Source organism: Fringilla coelebs (assembly GCF_963513975.1).
Source record: "Fringilla coelebs genome assembly, chromosome: 1".
NCBI classification, from domain to species: Eukaryota; Metazoa; Chordata; class Aves; order Passeriformes; family Fringillidae; genus Fringilla; species Fringilla coelebs.
The window spans coordinates 111,954,760-111,980,856 of record NC_140028.1 but is presented as its reverse complement, the minus strand read 5'-3'; the positions used below and the strand labels follow the sequence as shown (position 1 = coordinate 111,980,856).

Here is a 26,097-nt window from a genome sequence, read left to right as displayed (position 1 = left end):
AAGAAATTCTCAGTTGGTTGCAGCTCAGGTATATGAGAGAAAATTCCTCCCGTCCTCCCTCTAAATTAGGCAGAAGCTCAGCAAGAAAGGGAGCTGACCTAACCTAACCACCTGTTTTACAAAAGCATCATTCTGTTCAGAAGAATAAAAGACAGGATATATTTAACAGATCCATCTCCAAACACCAAAAAGTATATGGTATCTGTAATTGTCAGTGTTCTCTGGGACTTCATGAAGACACTTAATTTGGATGCAAGACACTTCCAAGGACGAGTTCTGAGTCTCTAAGGAAATCCGCTTCTTAAACCTGCAGAGGGACACCAGAGAGCTTCACAGCCCTTGCAACACAAATGGTTAGTCAAGAGGATCAAAGCAGCTCTGGCAGGATCCCTGAGAGTGCCTCCATAAATCTCAGCAAAACAGCCCATCTACGTCAGGCCAAAACAAATCGACTGCCTCCCTTTGCTACCTCCTTAGCAGACATGACAACCCCAGACATGAGGTTAAATGCAGGCTTTCTGTATTCAATCTGTCCTCCTCACCTGAGAAATTAACTACTGAATGACAGAAAGGCAACTGGGGCAGGGGTAAGGAAAAGACCTTGGGTCCATGCAGACAGACTAGGACAAAAAATTCATATTCAGAGAATATTTAAGCAGACAGAATCTTGGATTTTCTAAACCAGAGGATGTTTTTAGTCTTAATCAGTACTCTAATATATATTCAGCTTTCCCTGGGTGGCTTCATTAGACAGGAGGGAAAAAATGGGAGGGAAGGGAAGCTTTTCCTGTCATTCTCCCAAAATCTTTTTATAATTCTGAGAATACCTTCTTGCTGCCTAAATCTGAAGGAGAACACTTCTCCCTCACAAAACATCAACTGCATGTTGTTTTCCATGCGGAAGAGGAAGACTTACTAACAAACCAAAGTACCAAAACACTAGAGAAAAATAAAATTCTTCTGATAGTGTCATCTGTCTTGGGAGTGTTTCATGGAATCACTCCACAAGTCTTTAGGTGAGAAGTGAAATCATTTAGAAAGAGCTGGCTGCCATAAGAAATGGCTTTCACAAGTGAAAGCATGTGATTCAGACAAATTGTATGCATTTTCCCACAAATCAGAGTAAGCTATTTTTCTGCAAAATGACTGATCAGCATCAACCTAGCATTGGTCACTTTGCCACTGGAGGGAGGTGTCAGGGCATCAGGGCCTGTTGCAGGAGACATGACAGTTTTCCTCTTCTGCCTGTTGTGTTAGAGCTCCCTGTGAATACTCCATGTATCTGGGTAACACATGACATTTTGCACAAAAACAACTAATAAGTGCTGCGTTCCCTCACTGTGATCCCTATTCTTGAGTATTTTCTCCTAACCATATGCTACTAAAAAAACATCTATTGAGACTTTGTTTTTACTGTCAAACACAACTCAATGGGACCAGAGAGTTGGGATCTCAAGGAAAAATCACAGAGAAGAGAAAAAGCAGCTCCCAAGTTGTTTCCCCCACCTCAAGTTGCTTTCAGCAATCCAAACCTAAAAAATTAGAGAAGCAAAAGGAAGGACTGCACAAATTCAAGTAAATCTTGGATGGCAGCTAGCTGCCATGTAGCCAAGCAGGAAGCACACTGTTCTATTTTAAACCACAGAATACAGCACTGAGAGCAGTTTATAAAAAGAACTTTGTGGGAATTTATTCTTATGCAATTTTACTATAGAAATTACTTCGCAAAGTCATTATTTTTTGTCATTAAACTTTACTCATAGGCAGATGTTATTCCGTGGGCTCCCCTGAGTAGCAATTTTCCTTATGCTTCAGAAGGATCATTTTGCTGAAGTTAACAGCTATAGGCCTGGTCTGGAAAGCATGTTTTGGTTATCAGGAATTTAGGCTCATTTGTGAATTTCAAGCATTCCAAAGAGCTCTGAAAATGTTGCTGCTAGCCAATAGGTCAACATCAGCAATCGCAGGAAAATTCTACCAGTTTACTGCAACACAATTGATAAAAGGTGGGGTTTGGACTTCAAGTGAAACTAATCTTCAGAAAAGAAAAGGCCATGTTGAACATAAATTACACATTTCAACATGAGTAGCTTCAAAAGATGCACAGGTTTCCTGTCAGAACATCTGATGCTGGGGAAAAAAACCTCCAAATCTTTTATAATTATTATTGTTATTGTTATATTCTTAAATGCTGGTTTAAAGCATATGTCAGATTTGGGCAGATGTAGTTCAGGTTTGCTTGTTGGATGAGGTGTTGCTACCCATTGTCTTACTGGCCATTTTTTAAAAGCATACTGTCAGAAATCAGAATTGCAGCCAAGAAGCAGGTAAGCAGCTGCTGAAAAGCACCCATGTAGCACAGTTTCCAAAGCATTCAACACCTGCAAGGCAAGCATTACAGTAAACATGCAGCAAAAGCTGTCAGAGATCAGCTATTGTTAAATAACTAAGAGTTACAGGGCTCACTATTCACATTTGTTATAAACTTAAAATGTTTCCTGTGTTTCTTAGAGTAGCATTCAGTACTTTTGGTGCTACACAAGGAGCTGAAGATTACAGTAAGCCCCCAATAAATGAGTATAGTAATGTAAACTTAATGCTATGGTTAAAATATATGAGCCATTTCTATGGTTACTTTCTTCTTGAGGGCATTTATAGAAGTACTTTTGGTACTTAGTATTTGAAACCTCGCTAGCCACCTAATATTACATTGTCATATATTACCACTGAGAACATTCAAAAATAACTTCTACTTAATTCAATAAAAATAGCATGTAAGTGTGGGTTAAAAAATTGGCCCATGTATCTTGGAAGCAGTAATTTGCATTACAGAGTTGGAGAAGGTGCCCCTTGTCACCCTTGTTCAGAGTTTGCTGTGAAAATCACTGCTGCATCCAGCCAGCCACCCAGAAACCTGCACTGAAAACAAAACCATGAGATATGATACCCTTATCCAAGCTAAGATTTACTGAATTATGTCATTTTTTCTTTATATTTTTATATTAATATTTTTCTTTAAAGCTTCATTTTCAAACTGAGAACTCTGGTTTTAAACTACTGCAGTATTTGTCCTATAGCTGTGAAAGAAAACAACCCTGTAGTTTTCAAAAAATGCATGTATGTGTATGATACACTGTGCTGTTTTATATGTGCACATAAAACAGTGGAATTTTGTACATAAAGCAGAATTAAGTGGCAGTTTTGAAGACACACAGAAACTGGAGACTGAATTCCCTTCAAATGTAACTTCTCTCAGGATCCCTTGGGAACCTACCATTTACTTGAAATGTAATTAAATGTTTTAACAGCTGTAAGGAATAATCTTGTCTTCTCTGCAACTGCTTAAGCAAATGAATGCTGCAGCAATCTCTGAATGTAGTTATCATATGTATTGTATTATCCCTAATTTATTAATTACCATTTATTAAATGACCAAAATTATCATCTTTGCACATGCTCAATTACTGCTAAACTACAGGCTGAAAAAAAATTATGAAAAGAAGCCATGTTTGTATAATTCATATTTTTCAGGTTTGAAGGGGGAAGCTGGTAGAAGGAAATATCCAAAATAATGAGCCCGGTTGATTCTTGACATAACCCATATGGACAAACAGTGTAATTTTAGTAGAACATTTGCTCTATGATTCCCATAGCAACCTTAATTCTCCCTGCCTGGGTATCTGGAACCCAGGATGACTCAACCTTCACATGAATACAAAATCAAATGCACAGAACAAAGTGTAGTTTAGGAAGATGCTACTTATATGCACTCTTAGTGACCTCAAACATATTGCAAACACAAGGCAAAGGTTCAGAGATCAGAGAAGTATTCAGGTCATGTTTATGTAATGGTAATAGTTAGTTCTACTATTAGAATAATTTCCATCTCCTCTTCCCCAAAGTGAGACAGCTAATGCTACTTACTGAATAATTTTTATAAGCACATGTACATTTACTACTCTGGGAGGTACTAGACTGACACTGTCAGAGATTTAAGCATCCCATTTACTCCCCTAGGAGACATGTTTCTCTTGATCTTAGCAGGACTAACCTGAGATAGAATAAATAAGCAGATACAGGAGAAGAGACATCTATAGGCAAGACAAACAGCTCCCAAAGAAAGTGCCACAGAAGGCACTAAACAACTGCATCTGTTCTACATGCTCTGAATTCTGCTTTTCTCTCTGAGGAGATGAAGGGCAGGCAATCACACAAACATTGCTGTATGGCCAGAAGAACATTTCTGCATGCTCACACTGGGATTTTCACACTGTTCAAGTATAGCAGGTTTCTAGAGCAGGGGCCAAAACCAATTCAGAAGAAAGTGCAGAGGTAACACCTGCAGCTGCCCCTTTTAGACCTCATGTTAGGTTTGAAACTGGTTTATACTGTTACAGATTTAATGCCTCTAAACAAATCATAATGGCTCCTGTTAAGACCCAGCTGGAAGCAACCCTTTTGGTATCAATGAGCTCAGCTGCAACTGAGCTGTTAAATGTACCTGCAACACAAAATTGTATTACAACACTCCTCCATTCAAAAAGTGTGTCTAAGCACAGTTAAACAGTAGTAGCTGTAGTATAACTTACACTACCATATTCTGTGACAAATAAATATGAATTTGCTGAATTAAATCTTAAGGCCTCATTCACTTTGTATTGACTTCAACAGACAAAACTGACACAAAGGTTTTCTGCTGTCTTTTCTTCTGCTTCACTTTTCTTCAAGCCAAGAAGTATCCATTGTTTTCTGAGAAACAGCTGGCTTTGGTTTGAGCTCTTTTCCACCACTTTTACATTACCTGTTTCAGCGTGGAGACATTCTTCTCTTTTTCCCACCCAGATAATTAAAGTGAAAATTTTCTGACAGTGAGTTTGCAGACAAATGGAAGTGTAATACATACAATCCATATAAAGTATAGATGCAGTGGTATGAGGATGTAACCTCTTTAGTAACAGATCTCATTTTCTGATTAGCATCCATCTAAAGTTAAAGGCTACTTATCTTGTATATGTTATGATGTACTTGATAGAACATGATCAACAGGATGTGCCTTTACTAGTTTTTTATATATAGTGGGGGGTTGGAGGAAGATATTTTAAATACAAGTTCAGGAAAAACTGGAGAGCTCTAACTAACAAAGGCTACTCCTCTGTGTACTCTCCCTTCCTTTTCCAAAACTGCCACTCACTGTACCACCGTATTATTTTCTAAAATGAACAGAATACAGGACACTTGGATTTCAAAACTGAAACAAGATAAACACTTTCTATAGTATCTGTGATAGATGAAATGCCCTGGTCAGTCCAACCGAGAAATCTGTCTAGAGTGTATTTACTACACTGGTTTTGAAATGCAAGACTAGTTAAAAGAATCAACCACAAACTGCCACAAAGAAAACATCACAAAGTATCTTTTTATACTAAAACATATTTAGAAAGAAAAATGGACATGATTTTAGATAACTAGTTTTATACCTACTAGCAAAGGCACAGCAACACAGCAACACAGACCTGAGCAGTCTGACAGTGCTACTGTAGCTGCAGTCCACGGTTTTCAGCTCACCCTGAACAAAGCCCCCACATTACTAGGCCAGAAAGACTGAAGTTAGCACAGTTTAGCAGCCCACCCTACCTCCATACCTTAGGTGATATATGAGATCATTTTCATCTCCTAAAAGCAAATATTTGATTTATTACTCATGCAGACCTAAAGGTCATCTTTGTTAAAAAGCTAGCTCTCATCCTCCTGCACTCCAAAAATCAAGGTGAGAACTGCCAGTGAAAGCAATGATCTGATATACAGCATTTCTCCCCATTTATACAAAGTAATTTTACATAAAAAAACACTTAAATTGTTAAGAGGATTTTTAAATGGTCTTTGTGCATACTTCACGCTGTCCCGTTCAAGGAGTTGAAACCATTTTTTTTCATGCACCCTTGTTGCACAACCCCACTGAACCTCAACACTATGCCAAATATCTAGAGCTACAGCATTCTTTTTGCTAGGACTCACATTATTCCTTATCCACTGACCTTTCCAAATACATACTTTCAGAGAAAAAAAAAAAGACAAAGAAAAAAATTGAAATAAAAAGCAAAACCTGACTTTTTCAAAGCTGCAAAGTAATATTTATCATAGGTCAAAAACCATCAAGACTTCCCCCACTACCAGCTTAAGCATTTACTACAAAGCTTTAACATCAACACACAGCTTAGTGTAGTCTTCACAAAAAGCTCACACCTGTGAAAGTCCTGGAGCCTTAATGCTTCCCCAAGTGGTTTAAGTACCACATCTCCTTTGTCATCTACAATGCTGCCTGTGCAGCACTATAATTCTGTGACACAACAAACACTTCTCCACACACAACAGCATCCTTTTTTGCTAACAGTAGCGAGTCACAGTTCCTAACTTTGCTATCCAAATATTATAGCGACCTGAAGACATTCATTTCTCACTTGAAAAATCCTCAAAAGTGTTTTAGAATAATCTGTTTTTCCAATAACTACGTGAAATTGTAGTCTCACAAAACTGCTGTTAAACCTCACTCCACGAAGCCCTAGGTGCAAGTCCTAGATTTCACCATATTGTAAGGAAGGAAGCAAAGAACTATCACTTAGCTGCATAATTCCAGCAGGAATCAAATGGTAACTGTTTATATATGGAAAAGGATGTGCAAGAAGCAGTAGGACTGTCATCTTATCAAAAAGCAGTCCTTTCCAAGTTCTAGGACTGCCAACTGGCACACAAAAGAGATGCTACACTGGTAGAGGCCCTGTGAAATCTGGATCTCCCTGTACCAAATGTTCAGAAACCCATACTGATGACTAGTCAGGGTATCAAAAGTTGTAACGAACACATTTCAAAGTGATCAGAAAATCCTTCATTGGTTTTTTTAAATTGTGGGAAGAAATATTTATCTGGACTTTTTTTAGTTTAATTTCTCTAAATGTCTGCAAATAAGTAAAATCAATTACTACAAAATCTTCAGAGACTTGGTTCTCTAATAACAATTGTAACACTGGCAGAGGTTGTACAAGAGTCAGACACTCTCAGCTAAAATAAACGCTGTTCTGACCATTCTGTCACTATTATTTAGCTCAGTTACAGCTAAAATTTAATATGAAGTGTGATGTGGCCACTTGGCTTAACCTTCCAGTTGACTTTAACCACCTACAGTAAAGAAATCTGAAAGCATAACTCTGATAATAAATTTCTAACAGGATAATAATATATACAGTTTTAAAAACAGAATTAAATTTCAAGACCACAGAGACTTAGTTTGCCATAAAATAACTTACTAAAAAATTGGCTCAAAGTAGCGCTTTAATGCTAAGTTATGGTCCAAATAAAGAGGTAGGATCTCTAATAATTCTGCACGAAGTGCAACATGATGCAGACCATTTCTCACAAGTTAATGTACTGTTAATTTTAGTTTTGATGTAACATTCCATAAATCAGTGCGGACTGCACCATTAGCACCAAGTTAATATAAGCTAAAATCTGATTTAAGAGTTATTAAACAGAATAAAAAATTACATTATTATGAAAAGTAATGCTCCTGAGCTCCTTTTCCATTCAACACTATACAAAAATGGGGCAAGTATTAGAACATAATTTTTTATAGCAGTCAAAACCTCCATATTTATACTCAATTTTAACTTACCAAAATTTGGAAAATGGGGGAAATTCCAATTTCACAATGGAAACACTGATTACATGTGTCATTTTGCAGACCTAGACAGTTGCATCTACTACATTTATATTATTTTGCTTATCAGTTTGGTGCTAAATAGACCTCTTTGCTACAATTAGTTTCATGCTAAAATTCTCTAGCCTATTAAAAATCAAACTAAATCAACCAGAACAAACCACAGAAGGAAACATTGTTGTTTATTCTTACTGTTTTGTTTATTCTTATTACAAAGTGAAAAGAGGGGGAAAAGAACAATCAAGTATTACTGAATATCTTGCATTATATAAAATATAGGAGTCCATTCTGCCCTATTTGCAATGTAGAGATACACCTCACTTTCTTCCAGATAATATGGCCAGACCAAGAAAGTTCAGAATTGAGAAGCAATTTCAAGTTGCTTTCTCAGGAACATTGTCCCAGCTAGCAAACACCACCCGTGCCAAGTGAAGGATGTCCCTCTTTGCAGCATTCCTGTTTTTCAAAGATCTCATATACAACATGGTAGCACTACCATAGCATAACTTTTTTTTGAAATTTAAAACACACATGCTTCCTCTCATTTTCCAGAAGCAGATCATCATTTTACATTGACTCAACTACTGTATTTATAAGGTGCAAAATTAGCTAATGCAGTCCTATTTATAGAACAATTTAAAAAAAACTTATTTGCATGCCAAAGCTTCAATGGCATTATTCAATCAGGGAACACTAAAATTGATCTATAATCCTTTTGCAGTCTCTCCCCTTCATCCAGATCATACCAAATAAATTTCAAATAAAAAGTAAAAAACTGGGCATTGAGGAAAAGGATTAACTGTCTCTCTCTCACTGTACTTTTAGCTCCTATTTTTCATTGCTTCAGATTAAAAAACAGGACTAGAACAGATTTAAGTGCACTTTTGTGAGGGGCTCTGAGCATATCTCTTCATTGATAAATTTCATAAGGGAGGGTGGCTCTAACAGTCACTGCTTGACTCATACATGGAACAAAGATATTTCCCGAAAACACAGGTATCATATACCCAAGTCTATTTCATTCACTCTGGAAAATGGGGGAGAAGGAAGTGCTCAGAGCATACTGTTGAAATAAAATCTCCTTCCTTCATCTGGAAAAAACAGACTTATTTTTTCACAAGATGGAAACAAGATCAGTTAAGCACACACTTTTTACACAAGACTGGGAAAGAAGGAAGAAGGTCTGATTTCTCCATTGTTGTGCTGTTCTTTAGGAAGCAGCACAGACGCACAAAATATCCAAAACATAAAAAGGTAAACTTCACACATCGGTTTATGAAATTCGCTTATGCAGCATTCATCTCAGTACCATTTTCTCTCCCTGAAAAGCACTCATTTCTTTCAGCCATTACTGTATCTTCAATGTCTGAGGGTTTTTTTTCATTATTGTTGCAGACCTCTAAAAGGTACCATTCACATCAAGCAAAACAAAATAATTACCTTCCATCATTACAGACTGAAGTCCTGCAATAGTTAGCTTTTTTGGAATGACATCACATTGCAATGCACCACAAACAAGTGAGTCAGCAATTCACTGGCCTCTTCTGCCTGGATGATACCTGACCTCTTACTCATTCTTTCACTATAGGTTAGCATTTATTTCTTCCAGGTGTATTCTTTGCAACTGATGGCTTTTTCTCTTCCCAACTTATTATGATCAGCACATACACTAATACTCTCTTTCAAATAGCTTTCAGCCTTACTCAGCTTCGTTTGACAAAATTGCAACCACTCACATTGTTGATTTTATTAATAGGTTTAAAGTGCATTCTGATTTCAACCCATGAGAGCAAAAACATTTAGCATGCTAGGAGCAACCTGGGGCAGATGATTGGTAGAAAAAGAGAGACTATTTTTATAAAAATAGACAGATGTATGTTTTCTCTAATATAAAGAAAATGTGGGTGACATTCAGACAGCCAGTTCTTCATTTCTAATGTTTACTAGAGGAAAACAAGCATTCCTCCTCAGGATGTACAATTTAAGCCTTCATTCAGAGCACATCCCAAGAATTTATTCAAATTCTTAACATGAAAGACAAAGGGAAAAAGAGTAAGAGATGAAAGATGAAAGTGTGTTCTGTGAAAATCTGCCATGCAATTTAAGCTTAAAACTGTACTATTTCTGTTGTCTGAAAGACAGAGTTAAATCTGTATGAGTTGAAGTTCTTAAACACTGGAACAAACAGTTTTTAAAAGAAACAAGCTTTCTTCTTTAGTTGTCATGTGTCATGCATTCAGTACAGACCAACCATTTTTCCCCTGCAAGGTCAGCAATATAAACTTGACACAAAGTTAAGACTACAGCAGCCTAGCAACAAACTGCTGAGTGTGGGGAGCTACGCCTTCATTCACGCTTTCATCAGACTTATTCAAGTAGGTTTTTTCCAGCTATATTTAAATGCTTCAGGGCCCACTTTCCAATCAGAAAGGTATTGCTGCACACAGCTTCAAAGAGATTCTCCCCCAGTCCTGCAACACCACTGCAAAGCCTGGTAGCTGTTGCCTATCTACTTCACTTTCAAGCACGTGCACACACCAATTTTAACATCAGCATAAAAAAATCTGTATACACCTGACCTGAAGCTGAACCAGAATTAAAGCCTACCTCTTGCTCAGCAAGGGGATCAAAACAAAGCAGTAGTAAAGTAGGAAACAAAGAGACTCATTAACTTGTCTATTCTGAAGCAAAATAAGCATTTCCAAGCTATAGCAAAACAGCAGATGTTTCTCTCTTACCTCTCGGACTTCATGGAGTTGACCAGATCGCTGGCTCTTTGCTCTTCGAGCAGCTGCAGGTGATTTGTGATGTGTGATGGTTACAACAGTTGGCCCACTTTGACTCGAGAGTTTCTGGCCACTGGGAGATGCAGAATTAGCTGTCCCAGGTGGCAGCAGAGATGAGCTTCTACTTCGTGAGGATGAGATGCTCTAGAACAAGCAATAGAATTGTGATATTAGCAACCTTTACACAAGCAAAAATTTACAATTCAGGCTATACATTTTATTGTTCTACTTTTCTCACAAACCTAAATCTGGAGGTGTAACTGATTTATTCCTTCTGAACCATATGCATGGCTCAGGAGATGCTCTTGGAAACATTAGAGCTATTGCCTTTGTTTCTTGGCATGCCTGAAATTAGTCTTTGCAAATATCTTCACAAATTCTTACATAATAATATGCTGCTTAGTTCTTACAGTCCTAGTTTTTAGGAAAGCTTAGGAAAGATTTTGCAGACAGAATAACAACAATGCCAATGCAAATATTTTTCATTAAACCATTGACCTACAATTCACCAAACTGGTGTGAACAGCAAGGAAGAAAAAAATCTTAACGCTTGCATTTGATCAACTTCTGAAACAGTGTAGTATTGTTCTCAACATCAGAGGAGGTTCAATTTTGGCAAGGCCAATCCACATACCAATTATTAAATATTAACATTTGAAACAAAATTTGTCTTAAAGAAATCAATGCATTTTGGAGTAAGCTTGGAATACACCAAATACACAAAAAAGGCCAGAAGTAAATCTCCAACGGTATCTGCAGTATGAATACTTTTAACATACAACCTATAAAATCAGTTGGGACATTTGGTTTTTATCTAACCATCTGTCATTGTGGCTATCTCAGTTTGTTCTCCACAGACCTCAAACACAAGTTATCCTGGAGGTCTAAAGGACACCAGTTCTCAGTCAAGCTCAGATGGGCACCAGATCACCATGGGACATGATATATAAAAGTGCAATATAAAAAAGTTGCTCCCTTCTACTTGAACTGTTGATTGCATCTAAAAAGTTAAAACTGAAACACAAACCAATCCAGAGTGTAACATCAAGAAGCACTTCAAGACAGTGAAGAAAACACACAGCCCCATGACTAAACACCTTTCCACCTCTCCTTCAAAATGTACACAAATAACAGTGGCAACCTACAACATTGCTAAGACAGTCACCATCAACATGAGGTACTTCTCTTGAGCCTGCTACACAAAAGTATTCCTACACAAAAGTATTCCTTGGGTATAATCTCTCTTATACCTTTCATGTCACTTTTTGCAATTCTGTGGTAATCTTCAAACCAAACAGAGGTGAACATGGTCCAAAATTGGAGTGAGGCCTCACGTTACCACCACACTGACTGTAAAGGACAAGGCAGATTATTTGGCACTGCCAAGGAGGAGGAGTGAAACAAGTAACACAATCTCTTTGCACCACCACACAAAACTAGACTTTAGACCTTTTGAAGGTTTAAAAAATGGGTTATCACATTGCCAGTGTGCAAAGAGCTACTAATCTCATAGAAATAATTATTATTCCATTGGTCTAGATTTAACATTTACAAATGCTTCCAAGAATATGGTCTGGTTTTGAAATGAATATATTCTTTGCTATCCATGGCCAATAAGATTACAATAATAAGCATATTTAAAAAAAAATATCCACGCTGGCTGATAAATCACAATTGCATTAAAAGCGGATTTGATTCTAAGGCAAAAAAAGCAGCATGAGGTGTAATTTGTCAGAAGGGCACAGAAGGTTGCCAGTTTATAATTCTTCTTCTATTTCAAAGAGGTTAGACATAACTACAATTAAAATGAGAGCCAGAGGAAAAGGTATTTGGGAGAAAGAAAGGGATGAGGGAAACTGAATTTCCTTTTTCAAACATATATTCCAGAGAAAAAGGGTGTTCCGAGTATATGAGTGGAATATACTTCACTAATGTTTGTTCTTCAAACTGACTAGTATCAGAATATCATTTAAACTGAATTTAGGGCGTAGAGGTAGAACAAGATAATTTTATTTTCTTCATTGAAAAATCAACTTCTCTTTTAGGTTAATAAAAGTTGATTTTGTTTTAGAATGAAATCTTTTGAGATTCACCGACATTTTAGTATCATACTATCACAAAAATAAAAATACATAGCTGCTACTTTCATATAGCTAACAGATCCTAACAGATCAAACAAACAGTTTGTATGCTGTTCAGACTAACAGCAGCCAGGTAAAACTGAGTTTTCCCATTAGATTCACTTTAAAAAAAGAAAATTCTGTGAGAGGTAAAGTTTTCCTATGTTTTGATTTTCTTGAGGGAGAGCTATAGGTCTGCACGTAAGAAAAGTTAACAAAACATATATGGAAAAATCCATGCATTGGTTCAGACTCTGGGACCACAGTGCATTTAAGATGGCTTTTCCTAAGTTTTGCCAAGGTAGGTAGCAGCTCACAGCTGGTGAACAGTCATTTAGTGCATGGAGTTTGGGGATCAGTGGAGCAGGAGAGAAAAATGAGAAAAAACAGTCCATCTCTACTTTCAGTAGTGGGTGGTGCTCAAGAAGGCTGTCCTGCTATAGGGACACTAGGTAAACCCAAGTCTCTACACACACAAGCACAGAGCCTGTCAAGGGCTGCCATTGATCCACTGCCTGGTGTGCCTGACACTCAGCTCTGTTGTAGGGCAAGGCATGGAGCTTTGTGATCTCAAGAGAAAGACCACATCTGCCAGTGAGTCTCCTAGAGACCTCTGCTTCCCCTTGCAGCACAGAAGAGTCACCAGCCCTACAGACCTCATCCAGTCAGGGAGACTGGCAATCCAGAATTCACACTTATATGGTCTGTGCAAGGCATCAGAGCTAAATATATTGGTCCATGATCAGCTCCCTACAGGTCTAAAAGCAAGCTCTCCTCACCTCTTTGTTTTCTGTCCCTTTACATCCTTCATCCATCTATAGTGACCCAATGTTTCCAAACAACATGTTAGAAAATTCCACCAGCCCACAACACAAATACTCCAGCACCTAAATTTGGTATTATTCTTTAGAGGGCATCTGTAACATACAAACTTGAAATGAGCTCAGCACCAGGACCTCTGGCTACCAATGAAGCTATCTCTAGGCAAGGCTCCACGACAAACATAAAAATTTGCAACTTGAAACTTGCAAAATCAGTCACAGCCAGTATGCATGTGAATGTCTGCAGGAGGCAGTTTTTGGAAACATTCAAAACCTTTTCAAGTTGGACTCCCCTCCTCCACTGTCACAGAGAACAGCAGCAGAGTACTGTGCCTGCTGCATCCAAGAAAATGGGGGAAGCATCCAATTCCTTCTGACAGCTTCTTCCTGTCACTGCCAGAAGAAGACTCTCCAGGAACTGCACACTCAGCCCCTCAGGCACTTTTGAATTTTACAGTACATTGTCAACACCTATGTCCCAGCCAAATACTTGACTCTTCTTTTGCAGAATTTTTTGAGATTCAACACTGGGAATGACAAGCATCCTTGTGCATTGACACACAGCTGTGCAAAAATCCAAATTTTCCATTTCTGTTAAAATGTGAAAACCTATGTGAAGTTTTCCACTGCTAAAAGCACTCTAATTATAAATCATACTACAACAGCCATTTAAGTCACTCTCACAGGAAATCAAAGCAATGACAGAAACTGATGGGCCTTTATGCCTAATCCCCTGCTCTTCCCCCAGCACTGCTCGTATGACTGATCTGCCCCCCTAATTATTATCATATCTCATTTTCTTTGGTCTCGCTGCTTTCTGGCTCGCAACTAAATAAATAAAAAGAGAGCGAAAAGTCTGATGAAAGGAAAATGTAAGCTCTTCAACATTAGTAATGCACAGTGCCAATAATGAGTCAAGAAATCCACAGCTGAAGCATCTCAAAAGGACTGCAAATTTTCTTTCCTGAGGCTACACCTTACCATCGCACCAACATTTCACCTGCTAATAAAATGAAACCAATAAAAGAATAATAAAGAAGCTAATAAAAGATTAATTTGTAACTTGCATTCATACCTAAAGCTAGCTGAAGTATGCTTAGCTAAAACAGATTTGGGTTAAGATTTTTATTTTAATAGCCTGTCCATCCCCAAGATAAAAAAGCAGTATAATGAATGCTTCCATTTGGATATCAAAAATCCTAACAATTAAAATAATGGAATTGCAGAACAGTAAGTTCGAACTATACTAATGTTTTCATGACTCATTCTCCCAGAAGATTGCCCTTCCTGTTCACAAAGGAGCTGAAGTGTTTTTCACCATTTACCAGAAGCAAACAATTTTGTTTATTTTGGAAAGTAAATGCAATTTTCCAGAGATCAATAAAATAATTTCTGAAGTGAATTGTCATATCTGCTTATGGTTGATAATCATCATTTTCACAGGCACTGTGCCACAGATGTTTTTCTCTGAATAATAATTACCAAAATGACACTCCTTTACTCCTCTGCATATATACAATCCCTGCATGCAGCTTGAATTATGGGAAGTCACACACTATCAGAAAGTAATTACAATTTTGAGACACCACCATTCAGTGCTTTGATTCCCATCTACTTCTTTTCCAATGCATCCTAAGTAAACAAACACCGATAAGAGATAAACCTAGACACAGTTCTGCTTCATTTACATTATAATCATTCACAAATATTAAAATGCAAATGACAGAATCTACATAACATCCAAACCTCAGCACTACACAGGGACCAGCTTATGATGTTTTGCACATTCCTGTCAAGCACCACTCTATAGTACTAACTTTTCTGATAGAATATCATAGTGTTTCATCATCTTCAGTAAGGCAATATGTCTTTTTTTAAAGCAAGAGACTATGATAATCATTCTATCATAAAATCTTTTCTTCATCAAGAATCATTTGAGCATGTTCAATCCTAAATTGATTTTCTTCCATTTCTGTAGAAAGATTTTAGAAGCAGTGAACAACTCTTATTTTCATGAAGCTTCCAAAGGGAGGAAAAAAGATATCAGAAAGACAACTATCAACAGCCAAGCACTGCTTCCCTATTAGCCTCACTACTGTAAGGATTTCAGTGCACGTTTTAATTAGAAATGCCATTCTTTAGTTGACTTCCATAGGTCAGGGATGAGAAGAGGAAGCAGACAAGCATACCAACTTGAAGCTCAGAAGGCAAAACAATTTGACGTGCACAGAAGAACTAAAACAACACTGAAAAGGACTTGAAATTTTCATCAATTTGGCTTTATGAAAAGTTACCATGCAGATGTTAAAAATACTAAACCAACAATCCACTTAAAAATGTAAAGGTATCTCTGTGGCCATTCATTACTAAAGCAAAAAGAAACCTGATAAAACCAAAGATCCGTGATAGTCATTCTTCCAGTTGTGGAGAATAATTACACCTCTGCCTCATAACAATTTGACAGAAGTGTTAAATTTGAGGCATTACTGCAAGTGCTGTTTCACATTATAGCCAAACTGCTACTGCAGTTGATACTTGACAGGGGCAGGTTTGGACTTTTTTTCCCCCACCATTACTCCAGGGAGGTAAGCCAGTAGAGAACCAGAGACAGAGGCACACATTCCTCAGAGAGCTGGCCAGAGAGCTAAGCTCTTTTTAGTAGGATGCCCTTTTTTCTACTTTTGATGCCCAGGTTAATACAGAACTGGAAACATGACAAAACCCACACAAAAGGTGGCAGCAGAAGGAAGGGAATTGGATTGCAATTTACAGCTGCAAGGAATCAGCAAATGAGTTCAGCTTAAAGATGAATCCACACCATCCAATTTTATGCAGCTAGCTCCCTGTGCAACTCAAAACCAAAAAGCTAAAACAATGGAGAGTCTGTCTCCTTCTTCTAACACAGACCTAAGCTGAAAGTTACCATCTGAGCACAGAAGTGACTTCACAAGAAAAAGGTTCTGTTCCCTGTCACATTCCTGATACAGACACACTGAGATATACAAGGGTTATATGCAAATCCAGCAGCCAGTCCACACACTGGCATTAAGAGCTGGTTTAAAAACCTGTGTTTGTTTTCAGTAGTGCTTTTACTGCCACCATCATTAAACAGTCAAGAAAAAAGGAGGATGAAACAGAACTAAAAAGCTTGTGACAATTTCTGGATACGAAATTATTCTTGGAAGTTACCACAAAAATGATGCATAAGCCTACCCCTTCTTGAAAGGACTTTATATCACTGAATGCAAATTTGATTAATGTTTTAATTAAAGCCTGTACAAAATATTCACTTAGAATAGTATAAAAGAACTAGCAATCCTATCCAGACATAGAAGATTTCTTCCAATACAGTTGATTTGGCCCTTATGGAAGTTGAACAATCTGTAATTAAGTGAAATGAGACTTGTATGGGAATACCAAGAACATTAAGACTATGTGACAGCATGGGAATTATTTGCCAGTGAACACTTCTTTTACTGTTTTTTTTTTATCATTACCATGTAAAATTTAATTAAAACAAAGTCAGACTTAGCTTGTGTTACATCCACTCATTAACTGTACCACTCACATTTGGACCATTCATTAGGACACAACTAAATTTAGTGTTTAGTATACAACCTTTTCTTTCTTTTTTCAATCACTTCTCTTTTAATTTCCTCCACCACTCCAATCCCCAGCTGAAGCTTTAAAAACAGTCATGACAGTAGCATTTTAAAGCAGGCAGTAGCTGAGAAAAAGAAAGGAAACTAATGCTGATCTAGATCCAGTGCAGCCAGAAGGAATGCTCTTCTCCGAGTATTTCGCAGAAACAGTGACACAGCTTCAGCTTTGAAAAACATCCTCCAAATTTCATGTTCTTCTACAAATTCCCTTCCAGTAATATCTATTCAAGATTTTTAAAATGTGTTCTCTCTCCAGTATGAATAACCTGTCGCTAGGTTACTTTGCTAGTATTCTTGGGAACCCTCCCACTGCTTGCCTGGTTATCCCATTATTGTGGGTTTTTGTTTTTTGGGTTTTTTGGTGTTTTTTTTTTTTTACATTTAAACTACATCCCACCTGCATAACATAAAATCTACCACTCACTGCATATTTTTCGCTTCCCATTCTACCTCACTCAAGTGCATGACTCCTAAAGAACAGCTAGAAATTTCTGCATCTCAGTATTCCTATGAAAAAGGTGAATTTAAGTTGCAGATGAAGCTGGGAGCAAACACCCAGACTCCAACTTTCCAGATGCTGTTCCCAGCAGAGACAGAGCTTGGATTCTGTTCAAACTCCAGAAGCTCAGAACACATGAGTATCTGCCTTTTCATAACAGCATAATGAGAGACAGATAACTGGCAGTTTCCACTTACTACAGAGTATAAAGTATACAGAGAGGGAGGAATAAAGAGATCCAACCTTGCTGACAGCAGAATAACAAATCACATCATGACAGTCCTATCAATGGTAGAGCTATTTTAACAAAACCCAAAAATACAGATTTTTGCGAAGTCCTCGATTATGCAAAAGTAAGTCAAATATATATCCATCTATGTGTCATTACAGACCTTTCTTTGTAAATCCAGACCCTAAGCTGAAACAGGAAGGTGGCTAAAAATAGCAGAATGCTATTTTATGCAAATTTAAAACACTTTAAAGAGCATGTTTCCACTCCCATGCTAATAATCATTTAGTATAAAGTACCATCATCTACAAGAGAAAGAAAACACAATGCAATGAAATGAAGCAGTTCTTGCTTCTCTTATCTCCTAGCAGGCAGTGAATATGAAGTAAGAAACTTTGAGAAAAAGAAAAAGAAAAAAAAAAAGAAAAGAAAAAAAAATAATAAAAATGCCTCTTTTTTTTCCCCTGGAATTTCTGTGAAGAACTGCTACCTTTGATCCCTTCCTTTTATAAAGAAAAGCAGAGAGAAATTTAAAATCTTACTTGTAGATGAAATTCAAGTTCACACTATATGCAATGCTAAAGTCAGGTAAAATATTCTTCTCAGTTAATACTCTAATACTGAGAAGACAGGAGAGGGAAAATGAAAAAAGCATATTAAAACAAAGAAATAAATCTTGTCACAAGGAAAGTTTCTAGGAACAGGTAAGCACAAAATTGCTTCAAGTACAGTCCACTTCTTGAATAAGAAGCAGAGTCATCAGTGGTGTCATCTGAAGCCCATAAATTCTGGACATTTTATTTTCTGGACTGTTAATTTCAAAAATACAAAAGATAGATATTCTCTATTTGCTCTGTGGCTTACAAAAGCAAAGAACTTAAAGTGCTTCAGTAACAAACATTTCAAGTGAAAAGTGATCTAGCCTGATTTGTAACACGGAACTAAGAAGTAAAATTTTCTTCAGCATTTCTGCTTTATACTCCACAGATGCAAGCTAATTTAAAAATACCTATTCCAGAAGATATCTATACTCCAACTTCCTATGCCAAGTTTCTGTAACTCACCAGTCTTAAAGAAAAACGCAAGAACCCCCTTCCTACTGTCTCAAATACTCTTCCATTTAGTTCCTCTGCTACTTATGTCCACTACCCCTCAGTTAAAGAAATACTTTTATTTTCTTGCACAATGAGAATAGGAACAAGGAGCAAACCACAGCATTGCAAGAATACAAGTAGACCAGTGAGATGCTCCCCATTCTAAAGCCTTCCTGTTTCCAAAAGTTGTGCCTTAGATCTTCTGTGGCAGAAAACGGCTTTGTATTTACTAGTCTCCCACTCATTTAGTCAAGACTTTCTAATAAAATTTTGCTTTTCAAATGCTTTTCAAATCCCTAAACACTTCTGGCATCCAAAGCATCCCAACATATTCTCCACTTTCTATTCATGTCCTTTTGGTACCTTTTTTTTTTTTTTGGTTTTTTGTTTTGTTTTCAACTCCTTTTCTTTGAGGTTCCCCATAACAATATTATTAACAGCTAAGCAAATACTTGCTATTCAGCCAGAGCACTTACTATACTGATTTGCCCTTTCCATTCTCATCTCCATAAAAAAAAGACTACAATGAAGTCAAGTTTCATCACATAGAGTTCACCCTGTACAGAAAAATAACAAATATGATGAAAAGTACTTCATTATCCCCAATCCAATTTTTCATTTCAGAAATGGAAGAGGACTGATAAAAGTATTCATTACAAGTATTTGACAGAGTTAGAGCAATCTAAGTATTAGCCCTTCTTTTTCCTGATAATTTCTAAAATGTTGTTTGCTTTCTTTGCACCACTACTAATTGCTGTTTACTTTCACTGTTGTAACACCAAGATTTTTCACTTGACACACTAATTCACAACTAAATATGCAGATACTACTCCTGTTGAAGGAGCTCAACATGGAAAGATAGTCTGCACAGAAATTACTACTAAGTGCGACAGTTTTTTCCTAAAGAGGAAATATGATCCCAGCTTCAGTTCCACAAAGATCAGCTTCAACTAAATTACTGCTATTCTAAATGAGATTTTGCTATTAAAATAGAATAATTTATCACAAGCAGGAAAAGCATAAAAATAAAACCAGCATTAAAACATATAATGAAAATTAACAGAGTGCAGAAGCATAAGAATCAGTATGCTATTGCACAAGTCTCCAATATCATATATACTGAACAGGAGTTTTACCACCTCATCACAGTTAAATTATAAATGCTAAACATCTAAATGCATTTAAGAAGTGACCAGAAAACATACTGAGGAATAATTCCTTGCTGGCAACTGAGTACAAAAAGTTGGCATCATTATCTGGCACAGGAGATGCAAATCAACAGCAACTGTAAGAGTACCCTGATCAAGTAGAGTTGCACCTTTCTGAGTAGAACTGGGCCACATCCATATAAAAACTATACTGAATTCCAATGTGTAAGAATTTTAAAAGTACTGAAATACTCCAGCTACTTAATGCTCCTTCAAAACAGGTTTTATTTGTACCACAATTCATACAATTTTTACTTGGAGGTTGGAGACGGCCTCAACCCATCATTTTGCTATCTTTCAAGTCTACACATTTGGTCTTTTTACCTGCCCAAAATATTTAGCTGTTTGAGGACAAAAATTGTGAAGAATTAGTTTCAAAGTGAAGTAAAGAGCATAACTCTTCATATGATGAGCTCTTTCCATTTTAGTAAAGAAGATGAAGACTGCTGCTAACACCCATCTGAAGCTTCCTATAATAAAAGTCACTGAGTTGCACAAAATTAAATAAAACTGTATTAGTTAACTTTTAAATACTAATCAGGACATCATACAGTATTTATTAATACATGGTTGATTCAGCCATTCAATTAACTATGCACTTCACTAATTTATCATAAACAGGAAAATGTTGATTTATTAGGATCACCCAAACTGACTTATCCGGCTCCATTAGTGATAAATGACAACTTGCTGCTTTTACTCAAAACCCTCTGAACATCAACTCACTAATTACAGCAGACAATCATCCAGGCTATGCTGCTCTTCACCTACTCCACTTAAAACACAATAGTTACTTCCCACTCTTAATTATTTACCTTAGAATCACTTTCCTTGTGATGTTTGGCACAGGATCGAAGCTGAGTTATCCAGTACTGTTTCTCCTTTGCATCAGCAGCTAGAACAGAAACAAGAAAATGCAGGCAACCACACATAAATCAATACTCTTTTACCCAAGAGGTGACAGAGCAGGGCAGAGGGGAAACATTAATTACTGATTAGGATGCAGTATAAATCCTAATTTATGCTACATAAATACACTTAAGTTTTTCAGTGCAATACATCCAAACCTCTACTTAAGAGGCCAGGTGGAAGAAATAAGTTTACGAGTCTTTTTCATCATTATCTCTTCCAGATGTTAGCAAAGGCAGAACTACCTACCTCAATAAGACTTTTTTGTTCAAAATTTTTCACCCACTTTTGTTTTACTTGTCTGTCTTTGTGAAGGACACACCACAGCATTTAAATCCATAAATGCTCTACACTCAGGTTGTCAATCAGCTACCAGACAAGCTACCAGTTCCCCAGATACTTAAGTGCTTCTCTTTTAATGGAGTTCAACTAAATCTCTCTTTAAACCCATGTCATTCACATGCAACTGAAAGACACAGGAATTTCCCCCAAACATCTTTAAAGACCAGCTTTAAAAATTATTGAAGAGTTTGACTGCTCTCAGATGGCTCCTGTGTAATACAGTAAGTCTGTTTAGGAGAGAGGCTTTTCTTTTTTTCTTAGATTACTGCAGGAATCATCATTAAGAATGGCAATACATAGTTGATAATTTCAGCAAATATTTTCTCTTACTTCCTCTGCTATTATCTTAATGGTTATTGACTCAGCATAATAATTGTTTACTGATTTTAATAAAATTCACAGACATCATTAAATTAAAAGCAGCATATTGTAAGCATTTGATAATTTCAAGTGATTGGAAAAGCACAATGAAACAAGTGCTCACGATTTCTAGCTGTGCAACTTTCAAGGCATTTTAACAGAAATTCTCCCTGGTTGTTTCTGAATTCAGTTCTGTGTATGAAAGAGCAACACACTGTTGCTCCCCCCACAGGGGACTCTGCACGCCCAGTCCTGCTGGACAACTGGTAAACTGTGGCCAGAATAAAACTAAGAATACTTCTGTTACACTGCATTATGTATCTTGTTTTTTTAAGTAAGAGTTTATTTTTTATAAATTAGTTTGATTTGGAAGCATCATGATCAATCAACCATACTGAAAATACCTTAAAATCAGAACACTGCCATTTTTTTCCCTTCCTTTTTTGTAAATATTCCAAAGTAACTCCTATATACCCTGTATTGTTTGTCTTATACTTGGGAACAAGGAAAGGGATAATTTTATGTTAAAGGAGCATTCAATTACTCCAAGACTTATAAGAACATAATATCTCAGCAGCCTCTCACTGGCATTTTTCCCTTCTCTGACCCATCATCAGATTCATTACTGCACATTATCTGCAGGATGGTGGCAGGGAAGAACAGAACTAGAAAACAAATGTTATGCTGTGGACAGCAGTGAAAGCACCTTTTTCTTCCTTTGGAAGCAAATAAGATACAGCATTCAATGAAAATGCCACAGTAACAGATTACAAAAGGCACTTTGAGGTACCTTCCAGCCCTGAAAGTCTATACATTTTAAAGTCACATGTACTTAACTCCAGATTACTCCTCCATCGTGTTTTAAAATATACTGTGCAATAACAGAGCTGTATAGGCACTACTTCCTGACAGCACAGGGAAATGAGACATGAGAGAAGAGATGCAGGAGTAGGAGTGGAAGAGAAGAACAATTCAGCAGGCACTGTGAGCAGCACTGTACCTCTTAACTTGTACATCTCTCCATTAGCAGAGTAGACCACCATCATGTGTGGCACTTCATCACTGGGCGATATTATAGCTCCAGCTAAAGACAAGGCTCCTCGTGGCTTTGGGCTCTGGTTTTTAGTTTGTTCATTCATGAAATACTGCAGAATCCCCGTCTCAAAGTCCAGAACAAAGTACCTGTTGAAAGAAATTACAAGCATACAGTATTTCCACAGAAGCTTTTCATGCATTTACCCAACAAAGCGCACAGTTGATCTTAAATCAAGATCATAAATATACAAAGGAGATTAAAGTAATTTTTATAATTACAATTTTATAAGGTACTGTAATTAGGCTTGGTTTTTCAGGGGTAGATGATCCATTCCTTTATTCATAACACAAGCCATTTCATGATAAACCAACACCCAGGACTGAAAGATCACACAAACAAAAAATAAACCAACTGGGATGCCCAAGTGCACTAAATGAAAGTGCAGGCATTTCAGAGTTGGTGTGTCAGCCTCAAGAGTTGAAAACATTTTTTTTTCCCCACAAATAAACCCATCTTTTACAATAGCAGAGATCCTAAATTTCATTTCCCTCTGGAAATCTTTTATGCTATCACACAGAACAATTATTTAACACTAACCCTTGATCAACAAGGAACAGACAGCAACCTCCTGGCTCACATGAAGGTCAGTCTACTCCAACCCTCAACAGACTAGACCAAAGATCACACAAATGCAGCCTTTAGCTGCTTCTAAAAAACCACCCCTAACAATCTGGCTAATCCCACTAACATGGCCATTTGTAATACACAGTATTTGTTACTGTTCCTCTAAGATAAGCTTAGCACAGGTCATATGAACTTGTGTAAAATATTCCAGAAACTGTGGTTATTCAGACTTCTGTCGCTTTTCTTATCCCAAATTTGCTCAAGTTAGCACATTTGGTCTTAGCTCTTTCACAATATCCCCATATGCAGAACATCTCTAACCAGCTTTCCCCATCACAGAACATTTCCAGGATTATCTTCACAGCCTGCAGTTATTGGTGGTAGTCTGCTCTTCTCTTTATTCATGCTAAATAAGCCTGGACATGATGCAAGCAGTTATTGCCTAAGACTTACAGAGTTTCAGACATTTTGCTTGGGATCCCTTCCTTTGCTGCAGTTATGCTTCACTCTCTACTGCCTTCTGCCTGCTTCACTTCTCACTGCCACTGCCTTCACATCTGAGCAAAGATCAAACTTTTTCAATTGTTACAGATTAACAGTCCTATCCCAAAGAATTTTAAACTAGTGCACCACCACACCCTTCACTTCTGCCCTGACTCCATCTCCCACAAGCTCTTCTGCCTCCTTTTCTTTAAGAAACAAATGGAAAGCCTCCCTTTTGTAATCATGTAGCAGCACATCGCTTCACCTTCCCTCTGCAGGTTATCTTCAACACAAAGAAGGACTAGAGGAATACAAGCTGAATGACAACCACATTTTCAATAGCAGGATGTCCTAAAAGGAAACAACCAAAATTTCACATTACCTGACTGACTTGTATTGTACCAGTTCATAACCTTCCTGTTGTGTTTGACTTTTAAATTATTTTACAATACTACTCTTCCCCTTAAAAAGTACTTTTTCTCTCCAGGTTGCTTAGTAGGAGAAAGCTATGCACTTAACTGCAGGGGAAAACAGCGGAATTGGAAAAGATTTTTTTTAAAAGTCAGAGGTGCATTCTTCGTAGTAAATTTTCATTTTGCTCATTCTCATTTTTCCAGATATTTTAGGAACATCTGTTACATACTCAAGAGAAAAAGCAGAGCACTAGACAGAAGTGATGCCACGCCCCTGAGAAAATGACACAGTAGCTTGATCCTAGAGTTAATGCTTCTCCCCATCATCTCTGAGCTCTGCAAACAAGTCCAGACTTTATATGCAGTGATGTTCATTCTGAGCCCATGCCACCCTCATTATAATTTCATTGTCCTTTTATTGTTCAGGTACAAATAATTTATTTCAGCCTTTGTTATTTGGCCATTTTTAAATCGATTACTACCTTGGAAATCACCATTGTGGTTACTAAAGTACAGCTCTACAATTAACAAAAGGAGGAACAACAGCTAGAGAAGAAAAACAAATGAAAGAAAAAGAGAGGCAAGAAAAAGTCTCCTTCTCCCATTAAGACCAAAGGATTTGGAGAAAGAAGTTCCTCTGAGTCTATTAGAACAGAATCTATTAAGTTACATAAACACTACGAGCACTTCAGCTCAGAAACTTCTGCATGCTAGACCAGGAAAGCACTCCCAGAATGACTGTAAGCTCTACAAAAATGGGCTTTGCATTGGCTTAAAGCTACCCCAGGGAAGGAAACCAGCCATTCGAGTACAGAGTATACCTTTACCAGCATAATGACATCAGACGGCAGCAACTTCTGCAAATTCCCAAATGCAGAGACGGCATCCTTACACATCCTTGTTATCACTTCTACAGCAGTAGTGTTAACTGGATTTCTAGCCAACCACAACCTATTTTATGTACAGTCTCAGAAAAACAGAACATCATCACTGGCCTTGTACCTTAGGTTTTTTGTGATGATATCTTAGAAGCCTGTAAAAGCAAGCAATTTAGAAATCAAGCAGCAATTTTAAGAAAGAAAAAGGTAACCAGTTTTCACAAGCCCTCACATCACCCTCAAGTATCCTGCCTTCTTTCTTATCCCAAAAGAATCAGGAACTTTTCACAAGCATTTTGGCCATGACACTGTTCACATCGCACAGAATCAAGCATTTCCTTTCCAAAGATTATGGTTTGATGTGCAACTCCCCTCTTCACCTTTCACACAGTGGTATCACAGAAAAAGACAGGAATAAACTGCACAGACAACTATAGCCTCACAAAGAAGCGGAGAGATAACACACTTTGAAAACTGCTAAAAGGATAGAAAGAGCCAGGAGAAGGAATAAGGAATTAAATGTCAAATCAAGCAGTGCAAGGCTTCATACAAAGGAGGTGGAGGAGGGAGGAACACAAAGAGAGAGGAAAAACAGGAACAGCTTTCAAAAACATTTTCTCGCATCACAGACCAAATGATGACCCAGTTCAGACCATCACAAAAACACAGAAGAAATGAAAACCAGAGTCTTTCATTAACTGAGGATGGAAAAGCATTACACATATAAAGTAGAAGAGAAGGGTTCGTGTCCCATTTTAGAAGCACTGTGCAGCTGAATCAAAAGGACAGATATCTCTTTTAACTTCTAAAAGTCATTTGTTCTGCCTACCAGGGAAATAACAGCACTAACCTCTCTACAACTGATTCATCTGGCCACCTCATCCTTACTGCTCTACTGGCCTTGCTCACATTTACCCATGAT

The 26,097-nt window shown here is 37.3% G+C and overlaps 1 protein-coding gene across 2 annotated transcripts in view; it reads right to left on the bottom strand.

Moving 5' to 3' along the window:
• OSBPL10 (oxysterol binding protein like 10) overlaps positions 1-26,097 on the bottom strand; it is a 112,430-nt gene that overhangs the window by 58,427 nt on the left and 27,906 nt on the right. For both annotated transcript variants that reach the window (XM_084202709.1, XM_084202710.1), the window contains exons 2-4: positions 22,742-22,923; positions 20,946-21,025; positions 10,450-10,641 (exon numbers count right to left, since the gene is read on the bottom strand). In XM_084202709.1, coding sequence (XP_084058835.1) covers positions 10,450-10,641; positions 20,946-21,025; positions 22,742-22,923 — 454 coding nt within the window. The remainder of the gene's footprint in view (positions 1-10,449; positions 10,642-20,945; positions 21,026-22,741; positions 22,924-26,097) is intronic.